General features: G+C 41.7%; 1 protein-coding gene across 1 annotated transcript in view; it reads left to right on the top strand.

Annotated features, from left to right (window-relative positions):
* acbd6 (acyl-CoA binding domain containing 6) overlaps positions 1-15161 on the top strand; it is a 30217-nt gene extending 15056 nt beyond the window's left edge. The window contains exons 7-8 of the mRNA XM_071487823.1: positions 12342-12372; positions 14160-15161. Coding sequence (XP_071343924.1) covers positions 12342-12372; positions 14160-14314 — 186 coding nt within the window. The 3' untranslated portion in view covers positions 14315-15161. The remainder of the gene's footprint in view (positions 1-12341; positions 12373-14159) is intronic.
* Positions 15162-19577: the final 4416 nt, after the last annotated feature.

Below are 19577 nucleotides of genomic sequence, written 5' to 3'. Positions count from 1 at the left end.
TTCAGGACTGTATCAGTCTGTACCTGACAAAGTCTGATATGTTGCATCTTTATATGTACTATATATATATATATATAGTGAAGTATAGTGAGTGTCAGACCAAAACAAAATCAGACAAACTGAGATGTATCAACATCATTCACACAAAACAAAACAAGAGGATAAGAAAGAAAGAAAGAAAGAAAGAAAGAGAGAAAGAAAGGTAAGAAGTTGATATTAGTGATTTGATGATCCTATTATTAGGATATAGGTTTGGGCGTAACATCCTTTCCTGTCTCTCTCTGGTGTTAACTGTCACCTAATAAAGTAAGGGTAAAGGTAAGGTAAAATCCTAAAAAGATTATCACTGAAACTGAAGATAGGCCTGTGAGAAATGAGCAAAATCTCAGGAATTTGGAGTTAATGTTTCTAACTAGAGACTGCAGAGTGTCATCTCGGTGGTCTAGACGTGTGTCTGCTCTCCCTGTGGTCATTCTCTGTCCAGACGCTGTAATCCCACACCCACAGCTAAGCCTCATCCCACACACACGCAACTTTTGTTTTTCAGGTGGAAATCCCAAACCCTCCTCTGACCCTCCCAACAAGCTTTCAGGTTGCCATGGAAATGCATTTATAGAAAAAGATGTGCCCAGTTGTGGGAACTAGAGTCGAAAAGGCAGGGCTTTGGTTCAGAGGTGTTTTTCATACTACAACAAAGGTCAGGAATGGCCCAGAGTAGATTTACACAATGTCTGACTTAGAGCAATTACTCAGAGGGTAAGTGAGGGTGGGAGGATTAAGCTGACAAAGAGGAAGGACAGGTGAGATGCAGGTTTGCACAACACAAACACAATGGCAGGAAGGAAACATTGTTAAGGCTTAAAGTAAGAGGAGGTGATTAGAGGACGAGGCAGCACAGGTTTGAAGCACATGGCCGCATCTCACAAGCTTTTACTAGACTCATTCCTGCATTTTTTTTTTTTTTTTGCTTTTCTATCTGTCTCTCTCTTTCTCCTCTCCTCATCACTCTCCCCTCCCCCCAAGCTCCCGTCCCCTTCGCTCCATCCCTCCCCGCCTCCTCCGCCTCTACTTTGTATTAAAACAACATGATCCATGAGGCGGGGAGGGCGACTCGCAGCACCGCTAATTCTAATTAATCCAGCGTGGTAGCACGGCCACAGCAGGCCCCAAGCGCTCCCAGTCTATCAGATAGAAATTCATAACTTAATTGAGGTCAGAGCCTCGAGTAGCAGAACAAAAGTCTCCAGCCAGGACCAGCTAGATCAATAGTAATAAATATCTGACTGGGCGGCCTACAATTGGTGGCTAGAGAGCACACAACAAGTCTTGTACACATAGTCTGCATGTGGAACCTGCAGGGGTATCTGGGCAGTGTGTGGTATCAACAGTTTGTGTTTGGGACAAAGTCAGAGTCTGTATGGTTTATTTATAATGGCATAGTCTCTCAGAGGGTATGCAGCCATTGATTTGATATTGATGTGAGTGGTGTGGGTGGACTTAAACTGTTGATTTATCTATATAATGGAGCCAAACAGTGAATTCATGACTGCATGTGAAACTTCAATTTAACTGATGTGTATGTGCGGTCGAATGTCAGTGATGGACTTGGGAAATAGATATAGTATAAAGGGATATTTCCCATGGTTGATGTTAGTGCAGATATGTCAGTCACGGCGTGAAGGCTGATAACAAGACAGTGTAGAACAGAACAGAAAAGATGTGTTTAAGGTAATTTAATGTCAGAGTGACAAGTTTATTCTTAAGTGTAAAGGATCCCAAGTATCAGCGTCAAAATCTATCATTGGTCAGGCTCTGTTACATTCATTCTAAGACTTTTTGACTCAACAAACTAAAGTTATTGCTTTAAAAGTATAATGTTGGAAATGTATTTCCAGGATTCCCAGTTTATAATCTAAATACTTACTAAATAATTCAAAATATGATTTTAAAAGAAAACCTTTTAAGATGAATAATTAAGTGTTTTAAAGACTAATCTCACATTGAGGTTAATCCATTAGAGCTACAACTAATAATTATTTTCAGTAAAGATTAATCTATCATTATGTTTAATGATTTAATTAATCTGTTAACCAATAAAACATCAGGAATTAGAGAAAAATGCCTGTCACAGTTTTCCAGTGCCCAAGGAAACAAGTTTAAATTGCTTGTTTTGTCGAAGCAACAGTCTAAAATCCAAATATATTTGGTTTACAAGATCAAGGTTCAAGAATCCAAAGAGAAGCTGCAAAATCCTCACATTTGAGGAGAGGGAACCTCGGAATATGTGGCATTTTTGCTTGATAAATGACTTCAAAGATGAATCAGCTTTTCAAATTTTCTAGATTAGTTTTCCATTGTTAGACTAATCAGTTATTAGATAAAATGTTTCAGCTCTTATACAAGCATTGAATGGCTTTCTGACGGTTCTGTGCCACTCTTAAAGGAAACCATTGTCTCTTGCTAATTAGTTTAATCATCCAGCGTTGCTATGACATAGTGCAGATGTACTGCATATAAAATTAATGAAAAAAATATAAAAAGTCAGACTCTCTCGCAAATATGAACTACTGCAATTACCAAATAGCAGAGGGCTACAGTTTACTCCCAAAGGAAAAAGTGTTTTGGACAGCTTGTGCCAAATCCCCAGCTCACAAATCAAATAGCCTGTCAGAGAAAATATTCCATTTTAATCAAACTGAACAAATCGTAAACATTAGCATCTGTTCATGCACATTTTTCATGAAAAGGCATAGTAAACCAGTACGAATATTTATTACATTTCATATTGAAACAGCAACATTCAGCAAAAATTTAATTTTGCAGCCTTTTTTGTGGATGTTATGCAGCTCTACTGAAGGCGTTTTAGAGCTTTTTGCAGTGAGGCCGCTGTTGTAGCAAACAAAGAACACTGAACCCTCTCATCTGTGTCCTCTACTGTGGTGTCAACTACTTGTGTGATCAAAGTGGTAAACACACACACAGACACACACATACACACACACCATGGTGGCTGATTGAAATTCTATGGTGGAGGCATTATTACACGTTTGTATCCCTCCCCTTTCCCAGCACTGCCTCCTATAACTAATGGCTCAGTCGGCCCAGTCATAACAAATATTCTGCAAGATTTGTCATAATTGTGTGTGCGCATGTGTGTACACGTGTGTGTGTGTGTGTACGTGTGTGTGTGTGTGTGTAATTGTGCAACCTATCACCAGAATACATAGGGTCTTTAAGAAAGAAAAGGCAGCAAGGTGGGAAAGTAAAGAGAAGGAATATATCATGAATTCAAAGACTAAAATGGGGAATAAAAAAAATGGAGGGAGAAATAGAGTAAAGTAAACAAAGACATGAGATTAGTAGTAAAGTCACACGATATGCCGATATACAGAGTATACAGTGATAAATATAAATTTGACTACTGTCTGTGGTTTTTCTCTTCATTTATAGTGTAGTATACATCCTTTTCACATCTCTGGTGGGATTAGGCCATTGTTAGCAATGTTGTAAATCAGTCAGCAGGACTGCATTATGGTCATTTTATATGATTTTTGCATCTGTGTGGTGAAACACCTTTTATTCTTTAGGTATTTAATTCATTGGGTAAGACAAAAAAAAAGACATTCCTGTCCAGTTAGTCTCTTCATCCACGGTTTCTAAATAGCTGCCAGAAATGTTTCAGCTTTTTCCAGTAATTCTATCACAATATACATTGACACTGCAATATAAACTGACATATAAGTGACATATCCATAGTGTCTGTCCACCTGCAGACACTAGCAGACAGGAAACAAGAATGTACAGGCAGAATAAATGTGTACATGTTTCCAAGTGTCCCCATCTTGCAGCATGAGAATGGTGCCAACTTCACACACTCTCATGTCTGTGCAGATTAATCCTGGACTCTCAAACACTCGCACAGCTGAGTGCACACAGTCATACAGATATTTTGGAAAGACATCCTTCTCTTGCTCTGTAATAGGTCCAGTGACAGCACAAGCCTTATTTCTCCTACATTTTCCTGTAGTACAGCATTGTAACTATGTGTGTAGCTACTGATGTAGAGAAGGGGAATGTTTCTTATGACTTTTTTTTAATTTTTTACTTTCAGAAGATGATCACTTGTTAAATGGATAGAGGTCTTTTTAAAGTTTTGAAAAATGCCCATCCCGGTTTCCCAGACTCTAAGGAGAGATGTCTTTAAATGTCTTGTTTTGTCACACCAACAGTCCAAAACCCAAAGATATTCAGTTTACAATGTTATAAAACAGAGAAAAGCAGCATATCCTCTGGAGAAGATGATACAAGCACATATTTGACTCAAATGATTTATCAGTTACCTAAAAAGTTGCCCATTAATTTTCTGTTAAGTGATTAATCGACTGATCATTTCAGTTCTGATCAGAACACACCTTGGTAAAGCATATTACACACACACACACACACACACACACACATAAAAGTAACATAACCACCACACACAGCACTTGGCATTTTATAAGCCACGCTGTAAGCCACTCTTATAGGATTCATATTTAGTACTTGCTGCACATTAGCTGGACTCGATGAAATGAAAGCTGTTGCCGTGCTGTGTTAAAAGGGCCTATCGGACACAGATACAGTTATGAATCTATAATATGAGCACTCAGAAAAGGGCCAGCAACTTGACAGTAATAGTGCAGCCTAAAGAGCCATTCCAGCAGGTAACAGTCCTCTTTGCCATCATCAGCTGTTGTTTCTTTCTTATTGGCCACTCACTGGGCCTTGCCTACACTCAACTATTTGATTTCCATCGTTCTTAACCGTCCACATAAATTGTCAGGAGCATTAAAGCTGTCCTCGACCGTTTCAGACAGAGGGGGGGTAGGGGGTGGGGGGCTAGAGTAAGAGAGTGCGAGCTGGATACAGACAGTGAGGGGAGGGGACGGGGGTGAGGAGAGAGAATAAACAAAGTAAGTGTTTTGCCTTCCATCAGTCTCCCGCAGTACTCAGCTTTATGAGTCCCTCACTCCAAATGCCTCAGCTGCAGCGCCTGCTGCCTGGCCATTGATTTTCATATTACACTCTTTTATGTATTTATTTATTTCATATATTTCTTTTTAAACATCATCGATGAGCCGTGGGAGGACAGACGGGGCCTCTGGCGATGTTAATTCTCAGCCTCAACCTTATCCTCCTCTCTGATGGCTTTAATGGAGGCTAAGGTGTCCCACGGGAACAAGCAAGCTCTGCAACATGGGAATGGGAGGGAGGTGTGGAGGGGACGAAGATGTGCATGAAGCAAACTGGGTAAAAGATGGCGATTTAGATAAAAAAGGAATCTGGGAGGGAAAAACAAGGCTTCTTTTGTCTGCTGTGACAGAGAAAGAGAAGAAAATCAGAATATTGTAGGTATTCAACCTTCTAAAGTAGCTTTTCCACTGAGATCGAGCATGGCTTTAGACACTGTTCCCCTTTGTCCCAGACCTGTAGAGCTGTGTATGGATGGATGACATTTAAGGTGTACCACACTTTTGGGCCTCTTCCAACTCAACAACAACTGACACAATAAATATCAATAATCCCTGGCATCCTCCAGGACCCTTGTCAGCTCTGAACCCTGAATCATTCAAGGCCCCCCACCCCCCCAAAACCTTGATGCTCCTCATGGCTATGAGGGGAAAGTGGGGATCACCGGGGCTTCTGAAGGACACTCCCAGGAGGTGTGAAGGGCAGTGGGTTTGGCGTCAGGCTAATTTGACCGTGGGTGGCAGCGCTCACACGCTGAGTGGCAAGGTTACCTCTCCCTGCTCACAGATTCAATTAGTGCTGGCCCCAGTCTCTAGATCCTTTTAACAATGGGGGGGGGGCTTCCCACCACACACACACACAGAACCATACACAGCAAACACAGGGCAAACTCATGCACAAGATTGGGGCAGTCCAACATCTTAGTCACAAACCCCTAGCATAAAAATATTTGTTGGTATGATAAGACTATGCATCAAGAGATTTCAGTGATGGTCCTACAAGCTTTAGTTTAGTTTACATTACTGGTTGATATTTTCCAAACCACCTTTCCCACCTTCACAACCTGCCACTCATTTCGCTTGAAGTCAGTAAGGAACAAAATTCAGTTCCTCGATTATTTTATTTCACCCAGATAATCCTCTGTGTCAATACTGCTTTCCATCTAGTCCCAGGGTCATATATTAGAAACAAACAATACAACACTTATATCTTAGAAAAAAAAAACATTCTGCATAGTGTGTCAATTAGAGCTTTGTTCCTTTGTAGATTCCAGGTAGTGGCACCATAATACTGCAGGCTGCTCTTCAGTGCTGTGCAACACAGTGTAATTCATGCATCACAAAATCAGTTAGAGACTTGCTTCAGAAAGGTAATCAATCGCAATGATTTTGTTGAATCTTGTTGGTGCATATAAGGAAACTCTGACATCTGAGATTGGGAGGCAGCTGCTGTGTGGTACAGACAATCCCAGAAGGACGAGGAAGAGGCAAATATGGACATGTGGCAAAGTGGTATGTGAATTTGGTGGATTTCTGCATCAAAAAGGTTTCTATTCTATAGCTTGGACATAAGAGTTTTCTTTAATGCACCAACAAGAGAGATTTCTAAAGCTGCATGATAATATGACTTTGACATTTGAAAAAAGCAAACTAAATATTCTCTGATACACAGTATATTGCCTGTGTCAAGCTGATTTTAAGTCTCTGTAAGCTGGAAATCAATGACTGGGGAAAAAAAAAAAAAAGCCTAAAAACACATGGTACGTCTTGCACTCTGAAGTGTGTGTGATTAATAATAAAAGGTCTAAAACTGAAAGACCTCTAAGTGTGGAACTTTTAAGTTGCGTGGGAAGTCTGGTCTGTGGTGTAGGTGCTACAGTAGCTGCTCTGGTTACAGATATGGGACCTGCTGAAAGAGGGTGCTCCTCTCCTCCATCTCGCTCAAACCTATGCTCTGCTTTCTGATTGATGGCACCTGCTCATCATAATGCTATCTGCTGGAATCTGCATACCAATGATCCCAGTTGCCTATCGATTCACCCCTCATCCTCCCAACACACACACACACACACACGCACGCACGCACACACACACACACACACACACACAGACATCCCCTCTCTCTCTCTGCCTCTCTCCCTCCCCCAACTACTGTCATTATAAAAGTCAGCAGCTGCTGCATGCATTGATCATAAATCATAATTGCTTGTCCATTTATCCCCACTTGTTTAATGTTGCTGTCAGGGACCGTAGGGGGGAGAAAAGGGGAAGGCGGGGAAAGGAAGAGAGGAAGAAAAACCCAAAGAAAGTTTAGTGAGACAGAAAGATGAGAAATAAAAAGAGCTGACTAAGAAGGAATCAGGTAGTAGAAAATGAGAGCTAGAGAAAGAGAGGACGTGACAGGGGGGAAGAAATAGATATAGTAGTGTGCAAAGTGTAACAAAAGTATTTTGCCTTTTTAAGAATGGCACTGACAGCAAGAAATTTTAAATGGTAGGCAGAACCATCTTTAAACATGGTTTCTCCTGACATACCCCTCAGTACAGTCAGTTTTCTGGTGGCCATTGGAGGAACTATATTTTTAAACCACAACGTTCAGCTATAGTGGTTTCCCCTTTAGAGAAGCTTTGGAAGATATTTTTTTCCTTTTAGCTTATTCAAATAATCCATTATCTCTCATTACAAAAACATCTTAAAGCCATATCTGTGCTCACATTGGAAGAATGAAACAGTTGTTTTGTTTTGTTGCATAGCCAACATGGCCACCAATCATCCCGGCTAAGGTTGAGTTCGTGCACAGCAATTATACAAATTATTCAAAATGATTGTCATAATGAGTTATTGATGGTAAATTCCTGCATGTGGCACCTTTTACGTATTATTTTTACTGACTGATGCTAATGAAGTCACTGTGTGTCAATAATGTTTTATCCATCTTAGATAAATACCACTTAAATTATTAATATTGAGAATGACACCATTCTTATTTACAGATATGAGAAAGATTTTAAAAAGAAGAAACAAATCAGGACACAAACATTTTTCCCTTTTTGTTTTTAAGAAAATTCTTGGTTTGGCAGCAGTAAAGAAAATGGTGATAAGGAAATTAAATCCTGACAGCGGTTTCCAGATCACCCACCATCCACTGAGTCCTGTTGGCACTGGGATAGGCATGATATGAAAACGTGAAAGCTTTTACAGCTCACAGGGACTCATAGGAATACTAACATGTACATGCACTGGGCTCTGTGCTGCAGACTCCACAGCTGGTGGTGGATTTTAAAGGCCTTTAACCTCTACAGAAAAACTGAATGAAACGCAGATAGACTGAAACCCAGTTTCGAGTGGAAACAGACTCAAGGGACTTCTGTGTCCTATTTGTATTCCTGACTGAGTTAAGTTTCTGCCTCTGATATGACCTTGATCCCCCCCCATAAAGCCGGTATAAACGGATCGTGTTGAACATTTGGAGTATGATTGTCCCATTGTCCGAGATCTTCGAAGGCAGACCGATGGAGTAAACAAGTTCATCCACTTTCCAGAAATGAACACAACATCTGTGACAGCCCCTTTTGTGTAGATAAACAGAGCTACAGACAAGGTTTTTATTAGTTTCTGGATGGCCGCAGTCTGACTTTGCTACGTCCGGGCCTGAACTCTCATTTTAGAATAAACTGAGCGGAAAAAGCCTCCAGGGCCTTTCTACTTTTTGATAGACTGGAATATATCTTTGCACACAAATGTGCACACACTATCATTTTGTCTCTGACTTTGTTTTTCTCTTTCTTTGGACCAATTTCAGACTTGTTACAGTATTATTTTGATCTGTTAAGGCACACAGCTAAAGAAATAAGACTGTTTGCCATATCTCTCTATATGTCCCTGATTCCCTCTCGTTCTCTTTCATCCATCTTGCTTCACATCACTTGTGTGATAGAAATGATAGATTGGTGTGACTTAAATTCAGCAAAACTGCAATAGTACTAATAGATCAATCCCTATCCATGCTGCTCCTAAGCATATTGCTCCACCCCATTAGGGTGATACACTACACTGTGCTGGACCTCTGCTGCTGGTATTGTGCAAGCAGCTGCTTTATTGAGCACTCTGCTGACATCCAGCCCAGCATTTCTGCACCGCAAGGGGAAACTTTGGATGACATGTAAAAGCAGGGGTTTCAGTGCGACATGCCTCAGTAATGGGATGGAAACTGGGGTGCACCGGAGAGGGGGGGGGGGGGTGATGCTACGGTGGCTAACAGCAGGTACTGGGGGTGGGGTTGGGGAGGGAGGAGTGTCTCTTCCAGGCTGCTTCCAAAGCAAATGGAAGACAATCCAATTTCCTGTGATTCCATCAAGCCTCCGTCCTGGATCCAGGGGCATTAGGGAACGCTGAGAGGACAGGCCGCTGACCCCTCACATGAACATGCAAGAAGCATGTAGGCTGTGCACATGCTCCGGCATGCTCAACATACTTCCTCACAAACATGCACGTGTACTGTCAGCAACACTGTATATCGGGATTTTCTTTTTGCTTTCAGGCTGCAGCTAATGATTATTTTCAGTGTTGATTAATTTACTGATTATTTTCTCAGTTAATCGATTACTTTGGTTTCTTTTATAAAATCTCCACCATAGTTTGCCAGAGCCTAAGCTGGTGTCTTCAGATGTCTTGTTTTTCCTGACCAACAGGAAATACCTCAATACTTCCATACCTCAAGCATCTTCCCTTTACAATGAAAACAAGAGAAACACGTAAAGAATCTGACACGTCAAATCTGAGGAGCAGGAACAAGCAAATGTTTGAGTCATTTTTCATGCAAAAATGATAAATCAGTTATCAAAAGAGTTGCCCGTTTATTTTCCGTCAATAAACTAATCGACTAATCATTCCAGCTCCAGACTCACTGCGCTATCTGCATTACCAGTCACTCATTTTTGCCTTTGTGTGAGTGCGCGTGTTGAGCAACTAACTGCAGATTAACGCTTGTTGCAGATTAGGGCCTAAACCCCTTACACTTTAATTATAACTGTATGTATTTATGTGCATCAAGGTCTTTCACTTGGCCCTGGCTATAAACATCTGTCACTGTCCCATTGTGCCAAGTGTGGTTGTGTATGTATTTTATGCAGTAAAATAAAGAGAAAACTATTTGAGTATATTTTTTCCTGCTTGGAGAATTCCCCTTTCTATGTTTACAGGAAATGCCTGTGCGGTGAAAACTTTTCTCCTTCAGCAGTTGTAAATTTGTCAATTTTAGTACAGTCCTGGCCACTCCTCTCTAGACTCAACATCATTGTGAGGGACAGACACAATGTCTGCAGTACATCACAGGTTGCGATTCGACTCGCAGACAGACAGCATTGTTGTCCACGCTGGTGGCGATTTGCATCTGTGCTCTGTGATCCATCCAGAGGGAATAGAAAGCTCTAATCCAATCAGCAGGTCCCTGAAGTGCTGCCCCTGAGAGGAAGAGAGAGAGAGAGAGAGAGAGAGAGAGAAACAAACACAACAATAGGATCACTCTGCACTGGGCCCAGCCAGTGAGGGAGGATGGGAAAGAGGCGAAGGAGGAGAGGGGAAGGAGAAGGAGGGATTGAAAAGGGAAAGGGATCAAGATTGAAGAGGAGCCTGAACGGAAAAGAGCGAGAAAAGGTGGATGTGGTAATGAAAGGAGGGAGATGAGGGAGGTGTGGCTTGGAGGTCAGAAGAAACAGAAGAGGAAGGATTAATAGAAAGTAGAGGACGGACATGGAAGTAACCGCAACAGGAAGGTGCACATGAGGATCTGCTCTAATAAGGGCAAAGGTGGAAAGACTAATGATTAATTTCACCATAACAGTTTTAGTAATTTGGAAGTATTTCCACTGCAGTGACATTTTACAGCAAGGAAGCAAATGTCACTGCGCCTGCTGGCTTTTAATCTGCCTCTGAACATCTGAAGCCATTGTACTTTGCTGAACAGCTGCTCTTGTTCTTAGACTGGAGGCAACAGTTTGGCCATTTATCATCATTATGGGGTGTAAAGGCAGGCTTGAGCAGTGATTAAGAAGTGAATCTTCTGTTGATGATGCCTGTCATATATTGTGTCTTATTATACCTGTACACACACACACACACACACATTTCCCTGTCCCTGTCCCCAATCCAACAGTTCTGACAAGAATTATATCTTTACCATTGACCCCTTCACCCCAAGTCTCATTTTTATGGTTCAAAGGATACACACCCACATACACTCACACATGTGCACTCAAGAGATTTTCTTCCCTCCTTTGTCTCTGAGCTGTTGTATGTCAGGGTCACATAGTGTCCATAGTTAATTCATTTAAAGGAAACAACTCTCCTGAAAAGACCAAAACCCACAACAAACTGATTTAAGATTATCAAGAGATATCTCCCACTCTGCAAAAAGACCTACAGAGATATCTAAAAACCAAGGAAAACATGGCTGCAGTGCCACAAATTGCAGTTTTTCCTTAATAAAATCCAATATTAACACTGAGAGAATTAATTCATCAATTTCCAATTAAGCTATAAATTGTTTGTTTCTGTTTGTTAATGAATCAGCAGCAATCCTGGATTACCAACTGGGAAAAGCAGGGAACTACCCAGGGGCCCCAGAACTGTAAGGCAGCAATCTAAGTAGCTAAGTTAGTCTATTTTAATAAAGCATGGACACTACATACTCAGAATCACAGGAGGTTTTCCTTTTCTTCCCATGCTGCTGAAACTGCGTGAATACAGCAAACTGCACTGTGTATTTTTTTCCCTGGATTTGTTAACATGAAAATGTGGAATAATACCGGCCTTAGTCTTTTATACTCTCCAAGACCAAGACCATTAGTTTCAGTTCTTACCACTATAAGTGTCGGGTTTAAATAACATGGGTTGAGGTGCATGGCGGTGCTAACGCTGGTTGGGTGTTGGATATTCACATATGGTGGAGGCATCCTCACTATAATAAGTCACATTTTAGTAGCTTGTTGTTTCAAGTTGATCAGAGCTGGAGCTCACCTGCCAAGTTGAAAGGTTTGATTTGCAGGTCACGTGTTTCTCAAATCAATATCTCATCTTCTCATGATCCCCCTCTGCTACACTGAAAACATGGCACCCTTTGTCCAAAGCTCACACGTCGGAGTTAATTGGTATTCTAGCAGCTGAAGGTTTTCCTGTTGACTCTTGGAAGTATGATCAAAGTAATTTGGAATTTCTCTCATACCAAATGCTGGCAATATATATGTTTTATTCCTGATTTGCACTCTCCAGAATATTTTATTTTTCCCCAGTCACAGGCCTGTTGAATTAAAGACTTGTTATTGTCTTTTACAGGATAATGAAGGACAGACAGCGCTACATTATGGTAAGGAGGCCTCTCTTAATTATTTCTACGGATTGAAATGTTATACACTCACTTTAAAAAAAAAACAACTGAATTTATTTTTAGCTTGTTTTCTATACACGCTCACTCTTCGCCCTCAAATTTATCATTTCCCCCCTCCTCTTCCTCCCACTCTCTATTCTATTCCCCATCTTTACTTTCTGCAGTTGGTTTAACCCAGTTTCTCTTATTCCTCCCTGTTGTATCCTGTGTGTGTGTGTGTTTGTGTCTCTTTTGGTATGTATGTGTGCATGTGTGGATGCCTGTCTGCTTTTGTTCTACACGTGTGTGTGTGTGTGTGTGTGTGTGTGTGTGTGTGTGTGTGTGTGTAATAATCGCTCGGCCTCCCAGAGGAAATCAGCAGTGGTCCTTAGACTCCCCTGACCCTCTCATGCCCCAACACACGTGTCCCTGAGGGGCGGTTCCCCTGTCCTTCCCCTGAGCTTCTGTGTGTGCGTGTGTGTGTGTGTCTTCGTGTATGTGTGTGTGTGCATGTTTAGCTGCACCATCTGTCCCCCAGCTTGGTGGCATTGGTGTGGGTATGTTGCATCACCCACCAGAGGTCCACACACGCACACACACTCACTCAGCAGTGGAAGCCCCGAGGATGGGGCATAAAAAGATGACTAATAAACATAAGCGATGAACTCCAAGAGACAAATAGCAGAGAATGAAAATTCATTCCCACCTCTCTTTGCACAGGGCCACAGTGGCTGGCAAGTGATTAATTGAGGGTTTACTGCTCACCATAAATTGTTCTCCTCCTCTATGGCTCCCCTGAGGGCTAGGCACTTTTTACAGCTCAAGGCCCAGGCGAGACACCCGCTGCCACGCGCATACACACACACACTGCTGGCTAAATAAAACACTGTTTAGATCAACAAGAGGAGGACTGCAAACGTGGCTGGAAAAATAAGCCAAGCTTCCTTAGGCTGATTTGGCTGAATGATAAGTGATTCTTGCAGGGTTTGACTCTTCCACACCTCGTACTATTCATAGGCACAACTCAAACACACGCACACACACTTGCTTACATACTCACATGCATTCCGATGTATCAACATATCTCATGCACACACACACACACTCCCGCCACCCAGCCCGCCAGCCACCCCTGGGCTGGAGGTTAAAAGGCCCGGCTGTCAATCACTGCAGCTGCTGACATCAGCGATCATGGCGCAGCACAGAGCCTGCTCTTTAAAAGGAGTGAGCGAGCGACACCGACATAGGAGAGCACTCAGAAGGAGAGAGGAGAGGGGGGGAAGAGGTGCCAGAGGGGCAAAAGGCGCATTGGGAATGCGACCCACTAACTGGGTTAAGAAAGTGCAAGCCTCCCCTCTCTTCCCCCCCTATACAGAGAGAGAGAAGACCCTTTTAGCCGGGCACAAATTGCCAGTGGGGCAGAAATGAAGTGTTTGAGGGAACCACAGGTCCAGGCTAGTGTCAGTACTGGACCTGCAAATGGGCTTTTCATTAACTGCAGCACTGTACATACTGTACTACAGTATGTAGAAGAAAGGAAGGAGGCAAATATATGCAAACCTGGTGCACACTATCATAACAGTCTGAAAAGAGCTCCGTTATATAGTTGAGATATTTCTGTTTGCACCAACATGGTGGACCATTAGACCGACGTTGCCATCCCTCACCAAAAGTTAAATGTCTGCCATTTGTCCTCGAACTATTTTATTTCTCTCTCGTTATTTCTCTTCTCCTTGTTATTCCTCTCCTACTAACTCGCCCTTTATGTTTGTCCCGTCTTTTCATAGCATCTGCGTGCGAGTTTGCCGACATCGTGGAGCTTCTGCTGAACGCTGGAGCCGACCCTTCCATCAAAGACATGGAGGGCTCTCTCCCCGAAGAGGTCACTGAATCCAGTGCCATCTCCTCTCTCCTGCGCCAGTACACTGCTCCGAAAGGCTAGATCACCTGTACCTACCCACCACCCCTGTCCTAGTCTCATCCCTGCTCCACTCATTCATCCAGCCTTCCCACCATCTCTCTGTCATCCCTGAAGAGACTCTGCTCCACCCCAGTGGTTAGTAGACCAGGACTGCAGAAGTTTTATTTGATTTTATTTCCAAATGCTTGTGGTGAGTTTCATTTCTTTGGCTTAGCTTCTTGGAACTAAGGGTGTAAACATTAGCCCTCCCATTTGATAAGACACATGAAATGAAATACACTGCATGTATTTTCATCCATCAAAATATTGTATATTGACTGTATCTGCCCAGTAGGGGTGGGTGATATGATGAGTACTGTGAGAAAATAGAGGTCTGTCAGCTGGTAGAGACTTTGTTATTCTGAGGTAGCTATACCTTTATTTACTGTATCTCTTGTTGTATAAGACCTTTGCAGACAATATTGCAAATCAGTGAGCAGGACTGCTTATTGGCAATATTAGAATGGCAGGATTTGTGCATCAATGTGATGATGTATCTGGTTTTGTCAGGTATTTAAGTCACTGGACTAACCAAAAAACAGACATTCCCACCCACTTATTTTATCCATGAATGGGTTAAAATTCCAGGAAATTCATGATATCACAATATTTATTGTTATCGCGGTATAAAATGATGATGTATACTGTAAAAGATTTTCTACATATCACCCACTCCTACTGTCCAGGCCTGACAACCAGCCAGGACTTTTAGTCTGGGTCAACCTCCAACAGTTTACATTATTGCAAGTTTGTTTATGGTTCAGTTGAGTTACTTTTAAAGGAATGCTCTAATCATTTGACATATATCATCATTAAAGTCTTCAACCAATCTGCTCCCTCTGACTTTGTGATCTCTGCTCAGATATGTGATTGACAGTAGCCATCAGATGACAGTCGTATCATATTGTAACATTCACTGTTTTACCTCACTCTTTATGTGCACATATAGTGCTGCAGTGATCTCACCACAGTGACCACCACAATAAACCTGACCGTAACATAGATTGAACAAATATTTATTTCCACCAACCGCCAGTTAAATGACGGGGAATTCTGGCAGCAACTCAAAGATAAATATTAAATATACATTTATTCGCTATTACAGTAAATATACCATTTCAAAATACTGATTATTTATGATAACCTTTACCAAAATAGACTAGCATGTTGTGTTTATGTGCTTCACAAAAAGTCAGTTGAGTCTTGTGAACCGCCTCCCACCAGGCAGGCAAGGAAAAGACACACGGAGGAAAACTTTTATAAGATCCCAAACAGGCATTCCCACCAAGGCTGGTGGCATGATCAAAAGCACATCAGGGAAATATATTAATCATGGAAAAATATACCAGCAGAAAAACACTAAAAAGTATAATGGAAAATGAGACAGTAAAAAATAAATATAATGCACATATAGTACTTGAGTACTCACGTATGCATAAATGTACAATATTGTACGACTTTACTGGGATATCACAATACAGTCATACAATGTGGTTCTAATATTTTTGAATCAAGTGTTTGTGAATCACTGCTCTCTACAACCTGCCTCTGTACTGTTATGTCATATAGGAGAGAGCTGGATGTTCTCCAAAAATAACCAACTCATGGTCTGAGTCCAAATCTGCTTTGCTCGTCCTCAAGCCCCTCTGATCAGCACATTCTCTCTGCCTCAGCTCACACACACACACTCCACCAGATGAGAATACACTAAATCTGCATCCTGGTTCTTAACTACAGCTTCATGAAGATGCAAATGCACATTTTGTACACAACAGTGGGGACAAAGCTTAATCCTTTACTGTCAAACACACTGCCTTGCTCCACGCCTGCCCTCATCCCCCAACGTTTTACTTAAAACGCTGGAAATCTGCTTTGACACAAGGCGTTAGATAACCGTCTCAACATGTCTGCTTGCAGCCTGTCAGTCACTCACAGATCTGTGACAGCAGTAGATGGTCTACCCGGCATTGGTAGTCATCACCAGAGGCACCGCTTCAAATTCAATCTTTGTCTTGACAGCTGTTGTACAGTACTTGTAGTGAATTGAGATGCAAGTGAGCTGTGCAATACATGAGGTGAATTGAAATCTCTCCAGATGATGTCTATATCTGTACCCGTGTCCCGCTCTTCTCTCCATCGCAAATCACATAAGAGAACAGGGCCCGGGAATATCTTTTTTCAAAAGTATGATCATCATCATCATCATCATTCACTTTTGTAAACTGCAGCTATGGAGCCTTCCTCAATGAAATCTTTTGCATCTCCTCTCATGAATTTTGACGAGGAACACTACATGAGTTGAGAGCAAACCTTTTGAGTATTCAACCTGAGTCTGAGACGTGACGCGCTACAATCCCACAAGAGACAACCGGTGACCATCTCATTGTTATGAATTCCATCCACATCCAGCCATTAGGCTGTTGGTGTATTTCTAAAGCCTGTTTGGGGCCCGGTGTTGTCTCTTCGTTGCTTCCTAAACCCCGTTATACTGGCTTGAGGTAAGAGAGGGTGACGGCAGTCGTGCTTCCCCCCCGGCTCGTCTGCAAGACTCTGACACTAAGCCCATTATGCTTCCATTATGGGGCTTCAATTTTCCTCTGAGCTTTTCGCTTTTGACACTGCAGCTCCCTCCATCTCCAAACCGCAGACACACACACCCCCAATTTTGTTCAGCCGTTCTGAATATTTATGTATTTTTTAGAGGTGAAAAGTAATAAACTATGTGTACTCAAGGAGTAACTATAGTTTTGAGGTACTAGTACTTTGCTTGAGTGCCTCCATTTTCTGCAACTTTATACTGTCACTGCACTATATTTTTATCAGTGTGGCTCTTTACATACCAGCAATTCTTTACAGTGGTCCTTGCTAAATTTAAACTAGAAGCACATTAGCAAGAGTTTATAAACCATATTTCATTAAATTAAATTAACAAAACACAAAGTATAACATGATATGATAATATGATAATATGATTCTCCTGTCAAAATGTCTAGTGTGAAAAAGGCTATTAATGGCTGGCCTGTACAACCACCAGAGCTACAGCCATCCAAATTTTGAATTATGGCACATCATCATCTTCCTTTTATGCACTATAAGTGGTTCAAGGCCTTGCACCCCCGTGGTCTCACTTATTATGCCTAATTCAACCTTTTGTCTTGATTGACATCTTCCCTCACACTCTGTTAGCTTTGTTGCACTTGTTACGGTGGGACAGCATGCATATCATTCTTATTGGTTCATGTGGTTTGTTGTACTCACATAATTCCCACCATAGCACCGTCCAACTGAACCTGAGCAGGAGCCTAACCAATCACAAGTGGAAACCTTTGACCTGTGAAGGTGTGCAGGGCCTTGTAAACTGTAAACATAAGATCAAGGCTACATTCAGCCTAAACACAAGTTATTTAAAAAAAAAATCTGCTTGGTGTCTACTAAACCACTCAACTGGCAAATAAATCAACAAACAAAAAAACACACAACTCCGTGGCCATTAATTCTAAACATTTTTATGCAAAAAGTGAAAATGTTTAATATCAAGCATATTACAGTATCTTGTTGGTTTGGTGTAAGTGATCAATACTTCATACATATGAAAATATAAGTAAACAAGACACTTAGTATTTTTTGATGCAACTTCCACTACCCCATGTTGAACGGTAAACATATTATTACTGTATATGTTCAAATAGATATCTTATTAGGAGATGATAATGTGACATGCTTTTATCGCTTGTTGTCGAGGTGTTCACATTCTCGCATTTACCTGAATCACTCTTACAGTCAAAACATCTCAAGCCATGTCCTTATCAAACACAAGAAGACCAGGGATAAGTGTGTTTACTTGCACGTAAATGTCCTGTTTATGATCTGGTTTTGGGGGTATTCTGTTATCTTTTGTTCATGTAAACACCATCCTGGTTTCAGAGACCTCAATAAACTGTTATCCCAGTTTTGAGAAACCCAGATAAGCTAGATAGAGTACCACAGTAGTTACCATGGCAGGTAAACACCTTGGTCAGGTTTCTGATAATTCTCTGTTGTGTTTGCAGGTGCACCTCCAACTCAAGTTACATGGTAGTTAGTCAGTATAGGAGGAAAATATGATGGTAGATGGTGTAATGACAATCAACAAGCAGAAATAAAGGGAAGTGAAGGGACTGATTTCAGTAATGCAACCATATATACCATACATTCTATTGTTGCTCTTGTTTTCCATTACCAGTGATCAGGTGAAGAGGCTAAATCCGACAGAGTTCAGACAGACAGAGACCAAAGTGATTTCGCAGTTGGGACAGAAATGAGACGTGAAGGAATCAAGACGTATCTGCAGACAGATGATTATAAACCTGGGTACCGTTATATAATCAAAACCAGGAACAAGGATACTAATATGCATGTGAATGTGCTCACTGAGACACCAGAATGAGTATTGTCTATTGTTTTTACTGCATGTTTGTTGCCCAGCACCTGTGAGGTATTTGTGAATGTGTGTCTGTGTGTTCCTCCAGAGATCTCTCCTCCATCTCTTCTCCTTACCACTCTCATCACTCCACTCTTCATCTTTCCCTCACCATTGTCTTACACGCGGGCTTTCTCTCCTTTTACCTCTCCTCTGCTTTCTCTCTCCTGTAAAAGCAATACCATGTCATTACTTTGGTCAGTAACACACACACACACAAACACACACACACACACAACCCAGGGTAGCTGGGAACCGAAATAGTAAGCAGAAATCCCTCTGATTCTGAAACGCTTCCCATTCTCCATTTACTGGTGTCCAAGCCTGTGTGTGTGTGTGTGTGTTACTTCAAGGCTCAGCTCTAATGCTTTATGTGTAGTTGGTGATGAGCAAGTGTTTCTGCTATCCTGTGACACTGAAGACCTGAGCTTTCGTACTTCAGATAAGCCAACAAACAGTAAAGAGTGCAGTTGGCACAACTACCTGCATCATATATATTTACTGAAACCACAAGAGAACTACAATGGAGACCGAAGCCTTCGTTACAGTAAACATATTATCATCACCACAGCATCAGTCATAGTTTCTTCAGGGTCATGAACCCTCCTCCTTTGGTTACCTGTTATGTATGTGATATCTGCAGCAGGATGACTATTGAGTGGAAAACCCCTAGTTCCACATTAAAACAGCATTGAGCTCACAACCTTGAGGGTGTCATTGAGAGGCCTCTGCTTGACTCCAGCCCCTCTTTAAGACTCACTCCGTCATCCTGCGGATCATTGTTCA

This window comes from Trachinotus anak, unplaced genomic scaffold (genome assembly GCF_046630095.1).
Source record: "Trachinotus anak isolate AG129_WGS33_773 ecotype Australia unplaced genomic scaffold, CSIRO_AGI_Tana_v1 ptg000010l, whole genome shotgun sequence".
NCBI lineage: Eukaryota > Metazoa > Chordata > Actinopteri > Carangiformes > Carangidae > Trachinotus > Trachinotus anak.
The sequence above is the reverse complement of the archived record's forward strand: the minus strand, read 5'-3'. Positions and strand labels throughout refer to the sequence as shown.